The 22408-nt window shown below is 41.9% G+C and overlaps 1 protein-coding gene across 1 annotated transcript in view; it reads right to left on the bottom strand.

Annotated features, from left to right (window-relative positions):
* The window catches only part of MRVI1 (murine retrovirus integration site 1 homolog), an 81736-nt gene that overhangs the window by 36401 nt on the left and 22927 nt on the right, over positions 1-22408 (bottom strand). Inside the window, 5 exon segments of the mRNA XM_032359491.1 lie at positions 6011-6134; positions 17918-17996; positions 19777-20394; positions 21560-21607; positions 21798-21850. Of these exon segments, the coding sequence (XP_032215382.1) occupies positions 6011-6134; positions 17918-17996; positions 19777-20394; positions 21560-21607; positions 21798-21850 (922 nt within the window).

Genomic DNA, 22408 nt, shown 5'->3' on the forward strand with positions numbered 1-22408 from the left:
CATGGGTTGCCTCTTTGTTTTGTTGACTGTTTCCTTTGCTGTGCAGAAACTTTTGATCTTGATGAAGTCCCAAAAGTTTATTTTCGCTTTTGTTTCCTTTGCCTTTGGAGACATATCTTGAAAGAAGTTGCTGTGGCTGATATCGAAGAGGTTACTGCCTATGTTCTCCTCTAGGATTCTGATGGATTCCTGTCTCACGCTGAGGTCTTTTATCCATTTTGAGTTTATCTTTGTGTACAGTGTAAGAGAATGATTGAGTTTCATTCTTCTACATGTAGCTGTCCAGTTTTCCCAGCACCATTTATTGAAGAGACTGTCTTTTTTCCACTGTATATTTTTTCCTGTTTTGTCAAAGATTATTTGCCCATAGAGTTGAGGGTCCATATCTGGGCTCTCTACTCTGTTCCACTGATCTATGTGTCTGTTTTTATGCCAGTACCTTGCTATCTTGGTGATCACATGATTCTTTATATGGAAAACCCAAAAGACTCCACCCCCAAACTACTAGAACTCATACAGCAATTCAGCAATGTGGCAGGATACAAAGTCAATGTACAGAAATCAGTGGCTTTCTTATATACTAACAATGAAAATACAGAAAGGGAAATTAGAGAATCGATTCCATTTACTATAGCACCAAGAACCATACGATACCTGGGAAAAAACCTAACCAAAGAGGTAAAAGATCTGTACTCGAGGAACTACAGAACACTCATGAAAGAAATTGAAGAAGACACAAAAAGATGGAAGACCATTCCATGCTCTTGGATCGGAAGAGTAAACATTGTTAAAATGTCTATACTGCCTAGAGCAATCTATACTTTTAATGCCATTCCGATCAAAATTCCACCGGTATTTTTCAAAGAGCTGGAGCAAATAATCCTAAAATTTGTATGGAATCAGAAGAGGCCCCGAATCGCTAAGGAAATGTTGAAAAACAAAAACAAAACTGGGGGCAGCACGTTACCGTATTTCAAGCTTTACTACAAAGCTGTGATCACCAAGACAGCTCTATCTTATGAACTGGTATAGACAGCTAGGGGGCAGAGCCATGGGCCTTCGAAAAAGAAGGAAGCTCAGCAGGTTTTGTAAAATGAGATTATTTGGGATGGCAATGCCTGCCTCAGAATTTAAACTCCCTTAAGTAGAATCTAAACTCCCTTAGAATAAAATCAGGATCTTTTGTGAACCAGCCTCTACCAGACTTTCCTTTTCCTATTCTCCATTGACCATTCTGCTCCTCACACTCACTTCAATGTGGTCCCAGAGGCTTTGCATTTACTGTTCATTCCTTTTTTTTTATCCCCATTTTCTTTCATAATAGCTTTATTTGAAATATAATCCACATACCACAAAATTTACCCTTTTATAATTTATAATTCAATAATTTTTAATATATTCACAGAGTTATACAACCATCAATCACTATGGTTAATTTTAAAACTTTTCATCATCCTCAAAAGAAACTCTGTACCCATTAGTGATCCATCTCCCCTAGCCCCATTCCCAGCCAAGGCAATACTAATCTCCTTTCTCACTCCATGGATGTCCCTATTCTGGAAATTTCATAAAAATGGAATCACACAACATGTTGCTTTTTGTGGCTGGCTTCTTTCATTTAGCATAATATTTTTAAGATTCATCCATGTAGTAGCATATAGCAATACTTCATTTTTATCGCTGAATAATATTCCATTATATGGATATATCACAATTTACCTATCTAGTCATTGGACATTTGGGCTATTTCCACTTTCTGACCAATATGAAAAACACTGTGACTGAACATTTGTGTATAAGTTTTTGTGTAGACACATGTTTTCATTTCTCTTTGTTATACACCAAGGAGTAGAATTGCTGGGCCATATGGTAACTCCATATTCAACTTTTTGAAGAATTGCCACACTGTTATTCCAAAGTGGCTGCACCCTTTTACCAAAAACTCTGGTTTCTTCACATCCTCACCAATACTTAGTTATTATCCACCTTTTTTATTTTAGCCATTCTAGAAGATATGAAATTGTATCTCATTAACATTTTGATTTGCATTTCCCTAAAGATTGATGTTGCACATCCTTTTAATGATTACTGACCCCTCATATATATCCTTTGAAGAAATGTCTACTTAAATCCTTTATCCTTAAAAAATTAGTTATCTTTTTATTGAATTAGAGAGTTCCAGATATATTCTGGAAATAAATCCCTTATCAAATGCATGATTTGCAAATATTTTCTCACATTCTGTGGGTTGTCTTTTCACTTTCTTAGTGGTATTATTTGCATCAAAAAACTTTTGTTTTGATGAAATACTATTCATCTATTTTTTTTCCTCTAATTGCTTGTACTTTTAGTGTCATATCTAAGAAACTATGGACTAACCCAAAGTATTGAAGATTTGTTTTTATGTTGTCTTCTAAGAGTTTGATAGCACTAGCTCTATATTTTGCTCTATGGTCCATTTTGAGTTAATTTTTATGTATTGTGTGAGGCCCCTTTGGGTCACTACATTTGTTTTTGTTTTTTTTTTTTTTAAGATTTTATTTATTTATTTTACAGAGAGAGATCACAAGTAGATGGAGAGGCAGGCAGAGAGAGAGAGAGAGGGAAGCAGGCTCCCTGCTGAGCAGAGAGCCCGATGCGGGACTCGATCCCAGGTGGGTCACTACATTTGTATCTTTACTCTTTTGCATCAAGTCATCCACACCATTTGTTGAAATTATTGTGCTTTTTGTCTGGAAATGTCTTCACCAAAATCTTTGCATGGATGACTTCATTTTGTCATTTGCATGTCTCATATTAATTACTACTTTATCATAGAGGCCTTCCTTGACCCTCTACCCAATGTTCCATCCCTATGTTATTCTCTGTATGTGACTATCTTATGGTCTTCTTCGCAGTTTTGCTGTCTGGAACCGTACATTTAGTTACTTGAATATTATTTGTCTCTCTGCCTAGAATGTAAGTGCCCTAATAACAGGGACTGTGTCTGTTTGTTCTCCATTCTAATGTCTGGCACATAATAGGCACTCCAATGACTACTTATTGATTAAGTGCCTATTTATTGCTCCTATTGGTTTTTGATCCCCAATGTGGGACTTGATCCCAGGGCCCTGGGATCATGATCTGAGTTGAAGGCAGATGCCTAACTGACTGAGCCACCCAGGCATCACCAGACCTGATTTTTCTACTGAATTCATTCAATTTGCTGACTCTCTGAGCTCCTTCTTGGTATGGTCCAGTCCCAATTCACATAGCCCACAAAGATCATGAAACCAACTCCTTCATATTAAAACTCATATTAAAACTTCATATTAAAACTCATGGGGAAATTAAATTTCCCCATATTTTTTCTAAGTGAAGGATTCTTGAAATTCTGGCTTCCCCTTCTGCTGGGCAACTCTTTGCCCATCTATCCCAAGCCCCAAAACAGGAGTAGAGCGTTCTGGGCCCAGCCATGAGCCTAAGCTGCAAATAGCCTTTACTGAGGCCAGGAGGAGGGAGCCTGGTTTAGTGGTTGGAGCAGAGAGTTTGGGGATGGGCAATGTATCTCTCAATGCACGAGAGCCACTGACTACAATCTGAGAGCCTGGATCACAAGTTCAGATGCTGATCTTAATTCATCGACCATGCAGGCCCATGCAGGTCCAATGTGGCCTCAAGGTTTGTAGCTAGTAGCTATTAACTCATAGAAGATAGAACTGCTCAGTTTCCCTCACCCAGGTAAGCTGGGGGAATTTAATTAGCTGGAGGTGAGCTGTAATGACACTAATTATCTTCAGCTTTATTGAGGAAAAAGAAGTCAATAATACTATTCACCAGCCTTGTTCCTTACAGACAAGAGTACCAGTGCTGAGTGCCTGGGTGGCTCGGTGGGTTGGGCCTCTGCCTTCAGCTCAGGTCATGATCTCAGAGTCCTGAGATCGAGTCCCGCATCAGGCTCTCTGCTCAGCAGAGAGCCTGCTTCCTTCTCCCTTTCTCTCTCTGCCTGCCTCACTGCCTGCTTGTGATCTCTCTCTGTCAAATAAATAAATAAAATCTTTTAAAAAAATCTATTAAAAAAAAAAAGAGTACCAGTGCTGGTTTGGGTACTTGTAACAGGCCCCTAGTATAATGGAAAGGCACTGAGTCTGCAACTCAGCCCACCCTGAGTTCAATTCCTGACTCTGTCACTTACTATCATGTTGCTTTGCCTCTTTTCTCTCACTGAAGATAAACAAAATCTTCCTTTTCTGCCTCACTGGGTTGTTACAAACACCAAAAGGCACAGCATATAAACATGCTCTGTAACCTGCAGTGCGCTGCCATGCTTCTCCTTTGGTTTCCTGCCTCTGGACAGCCTCTCTCTGCCTTCCCTGAGATGAACTGGCCCCACCCATGCCCTTCCTCAGCTATGGATGCAACCTGTTTCTTTTTTTAAAATTTGCCTATAATGTATTATAGGGGTACATGTCTGTGATTCATCAGTCTTACAGAATTCACAGCACTCAACATAGCACATACCTTCCCCAATGTCTATCACCCAGACACCCTATCCCTAACATCTCCTCCCCTCCAGCAACCCTCAGTTTGTTTCCTGAGATTAAGAATCTCCTATGTTTTGTCTCCCTCTCTGATTTTATCTTGTTTGATTTTCCCCTCCTTTCCCCTAGGATCCTCTGTCTTGTTTCTCAAATTCTTCATATCCATGAGATCAAACCATAATTTTCTTTCTCTGATTGACTTATTTTGCTCAGCATAATACCCTCGAGTTCCATCCATGTCATCGCAAATGACAAGATTTCATTTTTGATGGCTGCATAGTATTCCATTGTGTGTGTGTATATGTGTGTGTGTGTGTGTGTGTGTGTACACCACATCTTCTTTATCCATTCATCTGTTGATAGACATCTAGGTTCTTTCCATAGTTTGGCTATTGTGGACGTTGCTGCTATAAACATTGAGGTGCTCATGCCCCTTTGGGTCACTACATTTGTATCTTTATGGTGAATATCCAGTAGTGCAATTGCTGGGTCATAGGGTAGCTCTGTTTTCAACTTTTTGAGGAACCTCCATACTGTTTTCCAGAGTGGCCACACCAGCTTTCATTCCCAGCAACAATGTAAGAGGGCTCCCCTTTCTCCAGAATGCAACCCGCTTCTGACCTGTTTCTGGCACTTTTCCTGATGCTGGCTTAATTTCTAGGCCCCTCTGAGCATTGCCTGATGACAGTGTTTTAGGTGATGATAGTGTGCAGTTTGAATATCACATCCCCTGGACAAAACTTGTTTTCCTTTCCCCCAAGTCAGGGAGTTCTGTTACATCTGATTTCTCCTAATGGCCTTTCTCAGGTCCCCAACAATTTAGTCTCCAGGTTACTTGAGCCTGGCAGGATGCCTCAATTGCAGGCACCCACTCAATTCTTATTCCTTAGTGATATCCTCTCTTATCTCCTCCATTCATTTTTCAATCCAGTTATCAAGGGTGTACCATGTGCTGACATGCCTGCTTACACACTGTCTCTTTTAGCTAGTGCAGCATCCTACCAATGACAGCTCACTTATGACCTTTGTTGTGTAGGTGAGGAGGATGATATTTGGCAAGTGAAGTCACTTTCTCCGTGTGTGGAAGAGCCTGGTAGATTTCCCAAGCAATCCTTCTTCGTGTGGTTCCAAATGTTCTACATCTCTGTTTATGCATAAATCAGACCTAGAATCTCTCAGTTATGGGTAAATGATAGATCTCAGACTGAAACCATTTTTCCTGGGCCAAAGTCTACCACCCTCTGCTGCCATGAGCCTCTGGTGATACCTCATGCCCACCTGTGAAACCCATCTGCTGTTTGAGTTAGAACCACCTTACGTGGCTCTTTATTATTCTTTTTATTTTTTGCTGCATTAGCCCTGTCTGGACCATTAGACTTTGAACATTCTGGGGTCAAAAATCAAGGCCCATGCTGTCCTATGTCCCATCTAGAATCTAACACAGGGCCTACCCAATACAGCGTCTTATGCAACCCATGCCTTCATTTTACCTTCCAGGGAGAGACCTGTGGACCCGCAGTTTGCGCAGCAGCATGTCAGAAATATTAGGCATGACATCCAAGCCAGTCTTTGGTTCTTCTTCCTCAATAGCTGAGGAGAGTTCAGAAGGGAGTCCTGAAAAAAACCAAAGTGCTTAACTTATAAAATGTCTGAAACCACAGTAGCACTGTTGGTAACTTGCTTCAGTTTATAAGAACCTAATTATATGCTAGGGGCTTTATAATTTTTATTTTCTCTTCACAATGATCCAGTGAGCTAGAACTTAATCATCCTATTTTACAGATAGGTTAGTCAAGACTCTGCAAGGTAAATAACTTAAAGTCACAAAACTAGTAACTCATTGTCAGAATTCAAATCAATTTCATCTGCTTTAAATTCTAGTTTTTCCCATTGCTCCCCACAGTACCAAGCAGGCTCCCGTGTCTGGGATTCAGGGTTGGTTTCTGGCAACTGAAAGCTGGTTGCTCTTTAGCTGTAATATTTGGAAAAGTCCCCTCTCTTTGGCAGGCTTCTCAGGAGGCCTGTTGCCCAATTATTCTTTCTCAAATGAACTCAATGATTCAATCACTGATGTCCTACCTAGAAATCTTGTTCCATATCCCCATAGATAGAAATAGAAACAGTGTTTTTCCAGGGTAAAGTTAGGGTCATTAGATCTTTTACAGATCCCAGAAATAGATGCCTCTTAGCCAAAAGAACCAATGAACAGCCTTTTTTTTAATCTCATGAAACTATCCTGGGTGTGTGCTCTGAGAGCAGAAAGAACCAACCAAGTATTCTCCTTCCCATAAATCTTTCTCCGGTTTGAAGACAGCTCTTGTAGCTCTCTAAAGCTTCCCTTCTCCAGGCTTTACCCTTGTTTTTCCATCTGTTCATTATCACCCACTATGGCCTATGCCCTCTAGATATCATTCCCTTCCTGCACACGTTCTGACTGTTGCTGTCCCAGATACGTTCTAACAAGTGCTTAACTCAGGAAAACATGGGCAAATGTCCCTGGCATTGACATTTGTTATTCATGCAGCATAGACTCACTGTACCTTCCTATGGGCTTATGGTACCTTTAGGATTAAAAGCCTCAAATCTCTTTTACTTGGGTGAAATCAGGTATCTTCATCCCATACAATGGTTAGTTTCCATTCACATGCAGGACTTCTAGTCATCCATGTTCTACCATCTCTCATGGGCAGGTTTCCAGTCAGCTCTTTTTCCAGAATTGTACACCAGGCCAGAGATTGGGACTAGAGGTATACTTGTGGTAGCCATTTAAGTGCAGCTAAGATTGGGAGTCATGTGAATTAGAAGTTTCTCCAAAGGAGAACATGCAGAGAGAAGAAGACTTATATAGTTTGGTTCAAGATAAAGATTATTTAAATATTTTGAGCTTTCCAATAACAGAACAGTGTTCAGGAGTTTGCTGGTACTTAAGGTATCCCAGCAAAGTCTGGAGGGCAATCTGTCAGAAATGGGGGTAGTCAGTGATCCTTCTTTGAATATAAGATTGAACTAGATGTTCTCTTAGCTACCAGTCATCTCTTGGGTTCTGTCCTGGCACTTACTGCTCTCTGACTTTTCAGTGTGATAGATGATAAACCTTGTGTTCCCTCTGGTCTTGCTATACCTTTATGTATCCACACTGCACCCAGCACAGAGATAATTAAGCAGTGGGCTCCTGAGAAATCCATATGATTAATTGAACCAAAGAAGAACTAATAATCAAATGAAAGCCATACCAGGGGCTTTTGCCAAGAGAAGTTGCCTAGGTTGAGCCTCCCCTGCCCCACCAAAAAAATAACTAGTGAGGCCTTCTAGCCCTGATAAGATGGCTATCTGGAGGGTGATCCTAGAACTTGTAGATCCTAGAAACAGTTATCCTCCTCATTAAGTCAACAATTACAAAAATTTTTAAACCATAAATATACCAGCAACTCTCAAATATAAGAAAAAGCAATCATCTTTAAAAATAATGGCTAGACAATGATGTGGATGGAACTAGAAGGTATTATGCTAAGCAAAATAAGTCAATCAGAGAAAAACAATTATCATATGATCTCTCTGATATGAGGAATTTGAGAGGTGGGGTGGGGTGTCATGGTGGGTAGGGAGGGGAAAAAAATGAAACAAGATGGGACCAGGGAGGGAGACAAACCATAAGAGACTCTTAATCTCAAGAAACAAACTGAGGGTTGCTGGGGGGTAGGGGGAGGGATGGCATGGCTGGGTTATGGACATTGGGGAGTGTATGTGCTATGGTGAGAGCTGTGAATTGGGTAAGACAGTTGATTCACAGATCTGTATCCCCAAAGCCAATAATACATTATATGATATGTTAATTTTTAATAAAAAGTTACATGCAAAAAAAAAATAATGGCTAGAGAAAGACAGAACTTGCTAGGAATAAATGTAGAGCTCCCACCCTTGATAGCTCTTTTTTCTTCCCTCAAAGAATCATTACTGAGGGGAAGATGTTAAGAGGAAGAATTCTGGCAAGAGTGTAATACCACAGAATGAGAAGGGAAGTAGACTGAGGGGGTGAGCAGGCAGCCTCCACAGGAGATTCAGAAAGTTTCTTCAGAAAGGAAGGATCTCCATGCTACTACAACAATACTCCCAACAAGAGAAAAAACTTCCTGTGCTACTATTTGCTTTTCTTACTGAGTAAGAGGGGAGAGGAAAAGCAGAATGATTGCACAGCATTTTACCAGAGCTGATTATCTCAAACAATATGGAGGGATTTACCAGAATGTAAGACAAAAGCAAAAAAAATAAAACAAGCCCATCCAATAAAGTGTGGGCAGGAGACACATGGAAAGCCCCAGTTGAAGCTGCTCCCTACCCCTGACCACCACTTTTGAAAAATAGCATAGTGGCCAAAATCCTTAGATTTTTTTTTTTTTCTTTCAAAAATCCAAATTAGATCTTTTTTTAAAAATTTATTTATTTTCAGCATAACAGTATTCATTATTTTTGCACCACACCCAGTGCTCCACGCAATCCGTGCCCTCTATAATACCCACCACCTGGTTTTTGTCTATTTTTCCTTTCCTCTATCTGACAGAGGAGTGAGAATGGCTGCTGGGAATAGTTGAGCCAAGTCTGGAAAATAAACACCTGGGCTGATTGTCTCTACAATTCTACCCTAAATTGGAGAATAATCTATAATCCACTACTACTCGCCTAAAAGCATAAGATATGCCCATACTGCAGTGTAATAAATTCATATGTTGGACTATGAACAAAGTTATAGAAAAAAGAGCAGAAACCAATCCTACAAACACCACTACACACAGTTCCATCTGAACTTCCCCTTTTCCCTACCACCAAAGCAGGAATAAAGCAAACATAAAATATCCAGTCTTCAGCTAAGCACTACAGGGAGAACAGGGATCTCAGATAAGGTTGGAAGGAGTCAATGAAAATTGACCTTCGCAATATGTTTAGGTAAAGAGAAAATCCAGGTGAAAATGTCCATCTCAAAAAGAAATAAAATGAGAACAATGGCATGGCGACTACATGACAACTAAGAAAGAAAGACTGAAGTATTGAGAGATTAAATAATGGACCTGTAGTTGAGATACTGGTGAGAAATTTACAGATTGTGGTGTCTTTGAACTAGTGAACAAAAGGAACAATTCATATATACATTTATACATATATACACATACACACACACACACACACACACACGCGCGCGTATGTATAAAGAAGTGCTTCTCCAACTGCCCTTGTGGAAAGAGTAAGCCATCTACAGGGAGAGGTGGAGGTTGAGGGGAGCTGGAAATCAGCTGGTCTCAGACTTCTCTACAACATTAAATACACTGTAGCATCTACCAAGTTCTGAGGAAAAGAATGACCCAAAATTTAAAACTTTGCAAGCTGTCCTTCAAGAATAAAGATAACATTTTTAAATGTACTAAAATTCAGGAAACAGCACCTTTGAGCCCTTCTAGAAAAACTATTGGATAATAAAATCTAGCTAAACAAAACATAAATCAAAATCACAAACTAGGTAACGGTGAGCCATCGTAAAGGGAATGATGGTCAGCGTTAAATCCTTTTACATATAAGTTTAGGGCTAACTAACTATGGAAATTATATTTACAGAAAGGAACGTAGATGGTAAAGCCTTGACAGTACAAAAAGTATAATTTATCATTTGTATTTGTGGAGATGGAAGGATAGGAAGAAATATGAAGGTGGGAAGAAATGCGGTCACTTTCATCTTTTTCAGTAGGAAGTCAATAATCCGAATTTAAAACATGGAATGTAAAAAAAGTACCTCAATGACTCCAAACTCTTAATGCATTTCATAATGTATATTTTAGACTTTAAAAAACTAATCTCTGCTTTCTAGAGGAAGAAAATGCCAAAATTCAGCAATTCCTACAGTTTCACTCTGCTTTAATTCAAGTTCAATTAAATTTTCATTCTTTTTATCTAAAATAACTACATCTAGCAATCTAACATAATCTTCTTCCTTCTTTCCTCCTCCTCCTGTATTTGTGGGAAGAGGGCATTTGTTAGAAGCTATATTTACTTTCTTGCATTTTTCACTCTTATTTAAATATTTTTATAATATGCAAGAGGCATTTTAACAGTAGAATTATTTTAAACATATCTGCCTGTATTAGCTCATTCCAATGAAAGCATTTGTTTCTGGCAATCTCCAAGACTTAGAAAAATAACTTCTGGGACTTCTGATTAAAGATGCTCTGAGACTCAGGATGACCCCCAAAAGGCCAAAGCTATTGGTTGGGGATAAACTTTCCTCAGATTGATCTTCTCAAGGAGGACTTTTCCCTGTCTGAAATCTGAGGGCTCTGAGCTCAGACTGGGGTGCTAGAGGGACTCCCCATATCTCTCTCAACCTCCATGTCCAGATACCCAACTACTTCCTAGATGTTGTCACTTGGATCAAGATGATGAAAACAATATCAGCAGCCACTATTATCAAACATCAACTTGTGTTAGCTGTAGTTTCTGTTACAATAGCCTTGCAAGATAAATATCGCTAAGCTAATTTTCTGCATTCTAGGAAACTTAGGCTCAGCTAAGTTAAGTAGATTTTACAGTGTTGCAGCCAATTGGTAGTAGAACTGGGATGCAAAACTAGGTCTGTCAGACTGTGGCATCCAAGCTGCTCTCCATGAGCATTCAGCATATCCAAATCCAAACCTTATGTCTTTCTCCTCCGGTGAGCTCTTCCTCCTGTTCTCCCCATCCTCATTTATGATGCCATCGCCCACCTTGGCCATCCAGACACACATTTGGTGGTCTTTCTGGTCTTCCCCTCTACCCTGTCTCCTCATCAAGTCCTGGCAAGCTGACCTCCAGAGAGCTCTCAAACCTGTCCTTCACATGCCCCTCCTGTCCATCTCAATCTACAGTCTTATCACCTCTCACCATGCTGTTTCCATACCCTTTTTACCAGTCTCCCTGCCTCCAGCCTATCCCATTTCAGGCCAGCTTTCATAATTTGTCAAGAAGAATTATTCTCAAATTCAGCTCTGATCCTGATGCTTCCTTATCTGCAGGTCTCTCTGGCTTTCCAAGGGGTCCTGAATGAAGTTCAAACTCATTAACTGTCCCTCAAAGCCTTCACTTTCCCTACTCCCTACTCATACTCTACCCTTCGTATCCATCTCTCTAGAACACATGACCCACACTTGGTTTACGTAGGATTACTTCTGTTCCTGAAGGATGCCGAGAACTGGAAGATGCATGTGTGTCTTTGCTCCTGCTGTTGCTTCTGCCTCCAGTGCCTTTCTTTTCCTCAGCTCAAAGCAGCTGCTCCTGGAATCCTGCCCTCACTCACCCCTACTGAGCTGGCTGCTTCTTTCCCTGTGTTCCTAGGTACTTTGTATTGTAAAGTCTTGATACAATATATTATAGTGACGTTTTCTATCCTTGTGTTTCCTCTCCTAGAAGGTGAAGGTGAACTCATTCATTTATCCAGTATTTATCGAGTGCTTACTATGATTCAGACAATGCGCTAGGAACTAGGGATATAATGCTGAGCAAAATAGACAAGTTACTGTCCTCTGGGAGCTTGTTACCTCATGGGACAGAGATTAATTGCATTACATTTAGATCAAACATTTCATTTCATATTGTGATAGATTTTATAAGACAGAAGGATCTGGAGGTACTGGAAAAGTGTTCCCTAGAAAAGTGACATTTGAGCAGAAAAGACTGAATGAGAGTTCATTAGGCAAAGAGGATGAGAGGAAGAACATTCCAGGTTCTGTGCCCGTGCCTGTGGCAAGTCAAGGAGGAGGAGTGAGTTGCTGAAGGAAGGCCAAGATATTGAGAGTGAGGAGAGTGGCCCTTGAAAATGTGGGAAAGGGAATGAGGGTTAATTACACAGGGCCTTGTACATCCTACTAAGGATTTTAGTGCTCATCTTAAGAGCTGAATAAAGAGCCCTGAAGATGCTGAACCAGATGTGTATTTCAGAGATTTCCTTTGGCTGAGTATAGGCAGTGAATTGAGCTGGGTGAGGAGGTTAGGAGTGCTGAGAGATGGGATGGACGTTGTTGAGGTAACTGAAGGAACCAGTAATAATGACAGCCAAGACAAGGCCCTCTTCTTGAAGGCAGAGCCTGAGTCTTTTTCACCTCTGCATTCCCAGCATGCAGTCTGGGAACTAGCCCACAATCAGCCTCACATCTTTGGCATGAAATGACCTGCAGATGATTAGGACCCAAACATCCTACAAATGGTCTGTGAAGAAAACTTGTTGGATTGTTGGAAAGACCAGATGCAGCAGGAAAGAGCCTCCCAATCCTCAGAAACTGAAAGAAAGCCAAAGTTCTTAAGATTCCAGAATGTTCTGATAAGGATCTTTCCCATTTCCCAAAGGGACAGCCAACAATTATCATAAGAGACTCGAGTTTTTCCTATGAGCTCATATACATTGTTGTATTTAGAGCTCCCAAAAAGAGCTGGCCTCTTTAGCTTTCACGGAGACTCCCAGAGTCTTTCATGCTAGATATGAGAGGGGAAGAAGCTCTTTGACTCAGAATGTTCAGAATGTAGGAAAAGGAAGTCCCAAATCTGCAGATATCAATCAAACACATGTGGCTGCTCACCACATCTCCAGCACCATCCTACATATACTGTGGAGCACACAGGACAACATCCCACATGTGACAGAGTTCCACAACCTTGATTAGAGGAATTAAAAATGTATGCCAGTTTTCTGCTGGAATAAAGACCAGTATCACATAAAAAAATTATATCAGCCCAACGAAATAGGTACTATAGTACTATTATTATACCTATAATATAGATGAGCAAACTGAGCCATCTAGAGACTAAGAAACTTGCCCAAGGCTATGCAGCTAATCAGTGTTGAAGCTTAAACTCTTAACCACCCAGATCCTAGAAATGACAGAAAAATGGGAGGGAGGGCATGTAGTGGATATCTAAATTGGCATATATTTTTTAAAAATTTTATTTATTTAATTGACAGAGAGACAGACAGTGAAAGAGAAACACAAGCGAGGGGAGTGGGAGAGGGAGAAGCAGGCTTCCTGCTGAGCAGGGAGCCCGATGGGCGGCTCAATCCCTGGAATCATGACCTGAGCTGAAGGCAGATGCTTAATGACTGAGCCACCCAGGAGCCCCAAAATTGGTATACATTTTATAAGTTAATTTGGCAGTATGTATATGTATTTAAATATAAATGCCTTTTGATCAAGCAGTTCCACTTCGAAGATAATATCCCATAGCAAAAGTTATGTATTTCTATAAAGATACTTCTAGGAGAACGTATAGAAATACAGAGAAGAAACTAAGGTCCCTGAATGATTATGTGAAGCAGAGCCACCTGCTAACCTGACAGCTTGCCTTAGAATCATTACTCGAGGCTGACACATTCTTCTCTACCCTGCAGGTTAGCATACTTCTGGGCCTCTATGTTAAAGCAACGTAGAATTTTATCTTAAGTAATGCTAGAACGTTATAGAATACCTTAAAAGAAATACTTATGGAGAAAATTTGGTAGTACACATAAAAGAAATTACAACATGACCAAATGAATTTTATTCCAGGACCACAAGGGTATATTTCTAAATTTGGAAAATTATTACTATATTAAATGACTGAATTTATGTAATTCTTCAATAGATGCCCAAAGCAAATTGATAAAATTCAACATAAATATTGAAGCTTTAAAGACCAGAATATTTCCTTAAAATAATAAAAATGTAAAATAATATACTATATATAAAATATATAAACATATAGTATATGTAAAATAACATAAAATATGTAAAATGGTATACTATATGATGAAATAATGTATTTTTATATTCTACAGATTTATTACATATCTTTTTCTATTTAGGAATATAAAATATTTAGTAATTAAATAATATAATAAATTAAAATAGTACATCTATTTAAGAATCAGACACAACATGACCCTTCAAAGAAAAACACAAAAACAATTCAATTAAAAACAGAAACAAGGCAAGTATTCTCCTTATCACCATTATTGTATTAGAGAATGTTGCCAAAGTAGAAAACTTGGACAGATACACAAGTACACACACACATATGCACAAATACACAACCAAGATAGTGAATTCAATAAAATAAAAATAACAGATTGTGAATGTGAAAAAAGCATTGTGCAAAGTGGTCAAGAGCCTTTGGATTCGGTCACCTCTGGATTCTGATCCTGGCTTCAGCAATTAATAACCATGTGAACTTAACCTCCCCAGGCTTCAATTTCCTCATCTGTAAAAGGGAATAGTAAGGCCTGCCTCCTAGGTTTGCTATGAGCATTAAGTGAAATATTATCAGATGCTTAATCCAGTACCTGGCATGCAGTAATCACTCTAGTTATAGTAATTGTGCTAGTTAGTCACTGTAGTAATCCATGTATCATTTCTTCATATAAAAGAAACACATATAATACCACGCAGTATTCATCTATGCCACTGATTGTCAACTAGGAAAATCTAATGAAAAAAAGAGTCTTCTTCATGAATAGGTAAAAATGTACAGAATGTGCCCTAATGAGAGATAAGGAGACCTGTACAAAGAGCTTCAAATCTTTTAGAGGAAAAACAAAGGAAAACCCAGATTTATAGAGGGACACACCATGTGGAATGAGAACTAAATTTTTTCAAAGTAAGTAATTTTAAAAAGTCTATAAACTATAAAACAAACAACACTAGGACAGTTCTTCTGAATCCAGTGTGTAGCTTTAGAGCAATCACAATTAAAATGTTGTATAGAATGGTATAAATCTCACTTAAAGAAATGGGTAGTTAAGAGGCAAAACCAAAAAGGACCTGTAACCCTTGAATCTTACTTTTTAGAGCTATGAGCCTTCTGAGGTCAGCTCGTATAAGAGGGAACAGAGGTTGAAGAATGCATTTAAAGACTCAATCAGGGGCGCCTGGGTGGCTCAGTGGGTTAAAGCCTCTGCCTTCAGCCCTCCTTCAGCTCAGGTCATGATTCCAGGGTCCTGGGATGGAGCCCTGCTTTGGGCTCTCTGCTCAGCAGGCAGACTGCTTCCTTCTCTCTCTGCCTGCCTCTCTGCCTACTGTGATCTTTGTCTGTCAAATAAATAAATAAAATCTTAAAAAAAAACTTCAAAAAAAAAAAAAAGACAAACTTCACAATATCTCTAAAGTAAAACTTGTTAAAAAGCAAAAGATGATGGGATGAAAAAGTACTAAGAAAAATACAAACTCAACAAGAGGATGTAACATTTGCAAATATTTATGCACCCAATATAGGAGTATCTAAATATAAAACAAATATTAACAGAGTGAAAGGGAGAAATTTTCAGCAATGCAATAACTGTAAGGGACTTTAATAACCCCACTTTCATCAATGGAGAGATTATCCAGAGAGAAAATCAATGAGGCAGCATTGGCCTTACATGACGTATCAGACCAGATGGACCTAATAAACATATACACAACATTCTACCCAAAAGCGAAAGAATACATATTTTTCTCAAGTGCACATGAAACATTCTCTAGAATAGATAATATGTTAGGAACAAAACAAGTCTCAATAAATTTAAGAAGACTGAAATTACATGAAGCATCTTTTCCAAGCATAATGGTATGAAACTAGAAATAAATTTCAAAAGAAGAATATTGTAAAAGGTTAATGTCTGTAGAGTTTACATATATTACCAACAAAAAATAAACCAACAAAAAACTCTAATACCCATATGGACACTTGGGTAGAGCAATGCAAAGCTAATCTGCCCACTAAGAAAAAACAGAGTAAATAAACATTTAAAATATTTAAATTTGAACTTGCTTGCTAGCAAATTAGTTGAAGTAATAACAAAGTGGCATTTATTGATTATCTGATTCTTAATATATTCTGGCCTGTAAGGAGTGAAAGCAAAGCAAAGTCCAGTGCTGGTAGTTCTTAGGAGGAAGACGCCTCAGTCTTTGCCGGTAGCAGTCTACACTGGAGGCAATTTGGCAAATGCAAGTGTTTCTATACTTTGACCCAGTGAATCTCAAGCCTGAGAATTTGTTCAAGGGAATAACTTGAAGGAAGAAAGAAAAAAACTATGAGTACAGAGTTATTTAGAGCAGGGTGGTTAATCATAGCTAAGAGAACTGTAAACATTTGGAATACCCAGCAGTCAATGCATCAGTGGAAAGGTACACCTATTCAATGATAAACAACAGGACAGGTCAAATATATGGAATCAGTTTAAAAAGTAGAAACAAGAAGATATAGCTAAACAAATCAATTGTGAAAAAAATTATAAATGCAGGTAAATACTGGAAAGAATAAAAATTGCATTTTTTTTTCAGAATATAGGGGATTGTGGGGCAAATTTTTTTTTTTAAAGATTTTATTTATTTATTTGACAGACAGAGATCACAAGTAAGCAGAGAGGCAGGCAGAGAGAGAGGAGGAAGCAGACTCCCCGCAGAGCAGAGAGCCCGATGTGGGGCTCGATCCCAGGACCCTGAGATCATGACCTGAGCCGAAGGCAGCGGCCTAACCCACTGAGCCACCCAGGTGCCCCTGTGGGGCAAATTTTAAGATGAATCTTTTCCTAGTGTTTTGAAGCTGCTTTAATAAGCACAATAAAAATTAAAAGTGGAAAAATATATCATATTTTTCCCCGAAGTTTTCCTCTAAAGATGGTTAATTTTCTTTAATTAGTACTTTAAAAAGTTGTTGGAAATTTTTCTTCTGGGAATCTTGTTAATGTTGAATAGGTAGCTGTTAGTTAACTATATTTCAGATCAGGGCTTCCAACAAAGTTGGTGGCACCCTGGTCCTGCCCATACAACAATCTTTAAGCAGAAGGCTTCTGTGCTATGACTGACCACAGGTAACATGACCCAGAGAAGAGGTGAGCCAGGAGATGGGGGGCAGGAGGGAGGCAGGAGATCCAAAGTCTTATTTTCCAGATGAGTCTGGCAGGGTGGATGGGTGGGGACTTGCAGGGCCAGGGAGGAAAGGGCTGGTGTCTGGACTTTGTGGTGACAGCAGATTAGAAAGCAAGAGATGACTCTGATGTCTTGAAAAGAGGAACTGTTCTATTTGAGTGACTTCCTGGGTGTGAGAGGAAAAGGAAGTGTCAAAAGTTGAGGCCTGGGTCACCCTTCCAGGCCTTCTAGGTGCTAACAAGGCTCAGGGAGGGCTGGCAGGGTCCGGAAGTGGGTGCTGGTTGGGAGGAGACAAGTTTAGAGGTTCTCTGGGCAGGAAACATGATCTGATTCATTCATTTATCTGCAAATATTTACTGAGGGCCTCCTCTGTGTTTGGCCCATACTCCCCACTGAGACCAAAGCCCTGACAGAAGTCTCCAGTTTACACATTCACCTTCTTTTATCTGGTAGAAATGAATCCAGCCCTGGCCTGAGGAGAGCATCTGCCCGGACCCCACCTACCTTTTTCCTGCTCAGCTGCTTCACTAAGTTCTGGAAGCTTGAGCCCCACTAAGTTCTGATTTCTTATCAGGATGTGCTCCTTTTTAGGGGAAGAAGAAAACAACATTTCAGACAATAAGATCAGGCGGAGCTCTTCTCTTGGTTCTATTTATGCCTCTGTGACCACCCAGCCTTATGTGGGAGGTACTAGGGGCAGCCTCAAAGGTGGGTGGACAGCCATGACATGGTGACAAATGAAGGGCACCTGGAAGACAGCTCCTCTCCCAGCCCATAAAAGTGCCCCAAACCCCACCATTAGCACCACATTTCTTGGGTTAAGAATTGTCTTTGGCATGGTCTGCCTTTTAAGTAAGCCTGGGGGCCTCAGGGCAAATGAGCTCCAGCCACACTGTGGCTGAGAATTATATGACAAACAGAAGCAGAGCCCAGGGCTCTGGGGACGGGATGGTCGCCTAGATGTGTATGGAGCTTCTGCTGGAAATTTTGTTGAGCCCATGACTGTGCTTCAAGCTAGCTAGAGCTTCCTGCCCTGTTGTTCAAGGCAGTGAATGCCCATTTCTAGGAGTTGTGACCTCTCCTACCCCAGTTTCGTCAGGGGCTGGTTATGGCACCCCTAGAGTTGTTAAACTCTCCAGACAAATGAGGCCTGAGAATTGCTGCCCCACTATGCTGCTTGGGGCCTTGGCAGTCGAAGCCCAGGAGAGATGGGGATGCTGACCACAGGTTAGTCAGCACCAGACCAGCACTTCCAACATTTGAGAGATCTCCTCACGCCTGTGACTTGTGCGTAAGAGGGGATTTTCAGTCTCCCGTGTAGCAGGGGCCACTTGAGTGGTTTGTTCCCCGAATAAAGAAGAAAAAGGGAGGGGCCAGCAGAGGGTGCTCCTGGCCCAAATGGAAGCAATTGGCCATGGCCCTTTACCTGTTCCCTTAGCAGCTCCCTGGAGCCTCCAATTCAGAGCATCATGGAAAGTTTCTGAATAGGAATAAAGGTTTCTGAATAGGACACATTGCAATGTGTCCCTGCTAGCACAGAAACCTCCTCGCTTGTGCTTGACTGCTATCAGATGCCTCTTTTCCTTCCCCAGCTCACACGCCTTCTGTAGGGGAGCCAGGGGAACCTTGTCCAGTTCTAGCCATGAGGGTGCCAGGACACACCCCATGGAGTCCCAGTTGCCTTGGCCTGTGGCCTGGGCTGGTCCTCTGGGGAAATGGGACTGGATAACAATTCCTTGTCCTGTTCATCTCTTTTCACCCTCACATCCTATCTCTGGTCCCATACAATCACCCCTTGCGTAGGGTTGTCTCCCCATGAGAGACTACTGTGCCTTGTTTGATGGCCAGTGAAAGATGGGGCCATCATGGAGAGCGGAAGAAATTCACCACAGGAGGAGCAGCCCCTCATAGCCATCATTATACCTGAAGATGGACTTGAAGCCTTTGGTTAACAGGCACGAGGAAGGAAAGTTCAGGGGCCTGACAGAGGGAAAATCTATGCCATCCTTGGCATGACAAGGCACTCTATCAAGGGCTTCCTGTTTATGAGCTGCCAGCTCTGACTGGAGGGGAAAACACAGCCCAGTACTGAGGGCCCATGTGCCCATCCGTCCACCTGCCTTCCCCTTAAAATGTGACTTTGTGTGGCAACTACATCCCACTGATCTCACCCTAGGAAGGGAGGTAAAAGCACCTGAAACATATATGAAGAAGATGCTGCACAGTGGGCCTGATTTATCAGGATGGGGAAGTTTGGGGACCCATAAGGCCCCAGTCCAGGCCACAGCTGCCCTGCCTAGCAGTTCAGCCTAGAGGTCTCCAGCCCAGGGCACACCCTGCCCAGCTGGCCCCCAGGAACTTACCTCACGGAGCTTAGATAGTTTTTGCATCCGTACTGGCTGCACTTGTATCTGGAAGTCTTTGAGTCCGGGTGCCTTGGCCAACTTGCTGCCAGCTTTGCCTGAAAAACGCTTCTCTTCCTCTGCCAAAGGCAGCTTGGCAAGCACTTTCTGCAGCCGGGGGCCAGATTCTTCAGGACCGCTGTCCCAGGAGACTCCCCGCTGTAGGGGTGGCCGGGAAGCAGGGGGCCGCAACTCTGCTTTTGAGCCAAATTTTGACCCTGTCGGCTCTCCAGCTGTACCTTTTCCCTGGGGGCTCAGGGGAGCCACCCCTCCAGAGCCCTGGGCTGGACCTCTAGGCAGAGGGTTGCCTTCCTTGGCTGTCTTCAGAAGTGCCTTTCCCAGCTCATTTTCAGCAGGGCCAGGCTGAGGGCTATTCAGAGCCATTTTCCCACCGCTGCCTATGCCAGAAGCTGGGCCTTTGGGTGTGGCCTCAGGGCATTGGAGGGGATCGCAGTTTTCCTTCTGGTCAATTGCAGTCTCTTTAGATTTCTCAACTGTGGGACAACGAGGAGTCAGCCTGCCCTGAGACACTTTCCTCTGGTCATTCTGCTTCCGGTCAGCTAACCCTTTGGAGACATTCTGAAAGAGACAAGGTAGAGCTGGGACTCTGGAGGCAGGCTGGAGAGGAAAGAGGTGGGGCCACTTCCACTGTGGGGCCTCTGTCCCCACAGACCCTGCTAAGGTGGCTGTGTGTATGTGTGTGCACTGAGTGGAAGGGGAGGGCTTCTCAGTCAAATATAAACCAGTAAAGGAGGATGCACAGACAAGCCTGAGGTCTATAAAACAGATAGGACAAGGGGACCTGTCATTCACAATCTTCCAAGGACTTCCCAAGGGCTAGGGGCTGTGGAAGACAGCGGAATAGTAGACCGGTTGGGGGCAGTCACAAATTTCAGCCTTGACTCAGTTGCCCCAGTTTCTAGTCTTGACTCTTCCTGGCAAGGCCCTTAACTCTTTAGGGACTCAGATTTCTCATCAGATTTGTGAGCCCTCTGAAACTATTGCAAATGTATATGTGTGTTTATGTGTGCATATGGTATGTATTTTTCTGGGAAGAGAAACCATGGCTTTCAGCAATATTGCAGAGAATTCCATGATCCAAAAACGGTTACGGATCTCTGGATCAGGTGATTCTTGCAAAGGTGATTATCTTACCACTCAGAAGTTCTAAGATTCTGCACTCTTATTTCATTTCTCAAGGGAAACCTGCTTTGTGAGGAGGATTTGTATGGCTATCTTGTGTGAGTGGCAAAACTCTGCCAGAGGACTCTATCCTAGCCCCAGTTCTAGATGAGATTGTATTTCATGCTGCCCTCAGCATCACCTTGAGCACTTTGCTTTAAGCAGAGGTGGGACCCTCCTAGTGCTCATCAGCAAAGATGAGATTTTTCCAGGCTGCTGCCAAGAGGAATCCCAATCAGGAACTGGAACTTTACTGTAATTTTTACTAGAGTGACAAAAGAAGCTTTCTTGTCTGACTGTTCCTGGGCCCAGCAGTCCCCCTAGTCTATGGCCAGTGGCCCTAGTGAAGGTGCCAGGTTATAAGGCTAAAGTGAAGGTGAATCCTGCCTCCTTAGCCCCCCATACTTTAGACTTCCAGTCATCATAGAACAGAGGAAACTTCTAGCCTCCCCAGCCATGACACTCCACTCACACTCACTTGCAGGCTTCCCAGGGCTAGCCTAGACTTTTGGAACAGTGTTTCCCACCCAAATCACCCAAATTGGACAGAGTTCACACTCACAGGCTCGCCAAAGTGAGGTGAAGAGACTTCAGCCTCATCCCCCTTCTGCTGGAGAAAGTGAACACATGTCAGACAGCAATGCAAAGAGACCATATCTTTTCTTAAATACCCTTGAAGTGGTATAGGCGCTTTCCCCGCCCAGCACTGTCATCTCAGTGGGTCATGAGGGCCTCTCAGGGGTTAAGGGATAAGGGGAGAGACCAGTTGGCATAGAAACCCCAATCAGGACCCCTGTTACCTGTGGTGGTGCTCCAGGCAAAGGGGACTGTGGGTTGCTGCATGCATCCAAACCTGGAATAGTCCAGACTCTGGTGAGTGATGTCTAGCCCCTCAGACCATCAGCTGTCCCTTTAGCAAAAACATATCTACCTCCGCAGAATGCCCTCCCTTGGTTCCCCAGCTATGGTTGTCAGTAATGCCTGACATGTTAAGTACATTTCACACGTCACATTCTATGGGGAGCCCTCATTTAATCAGCACAGAAACCACATGAGGAAACTGAGGCAGAGGGAAATCAAGGCCGTACAGCCAGGAAGTCTCAGCACTGGGAATTGAACCCAGGATGCCTGGTCAGAGCCTGAGTTTGCCCAACATCTCTGACAAGGGCAGGCTGTTCTCCCTGGCACCATGCCCCTTTCCGAGCTGGTTTAAGGGTGTGGCCCTGTACACAGTCTAATGAAAGGGAAGAAACCAAAAAGAAAAGAGTGGCTCAAATAGAGACCTTTTTAAATAAGTTCTGGGGTAGCCCCTCTCTGAGTTCTCTCTTAGCAGAGAAAGCACCAGTTGTAGCCCCTTTCCCACAACCCTGCCTCTATCCTCACCTACCTAGACTCATCTGGGGCAAAGCCT

The sequence above is a fragment of the Mustela erminea genome, chromosome 9 (assembly GCF_009829155.1).
Source record: "Mustela erminea isolate mMusErm1 chromosome 9, mMusErm1.Pri, whole genome shotgun sequence".
Classification (NCBI taxonomy): domain Eukaryota; kingdom Metazoa; phylum Chordata; class Mammalia; order Carnivora; family Mustelidae; genus Mustela; species Mustela erminea.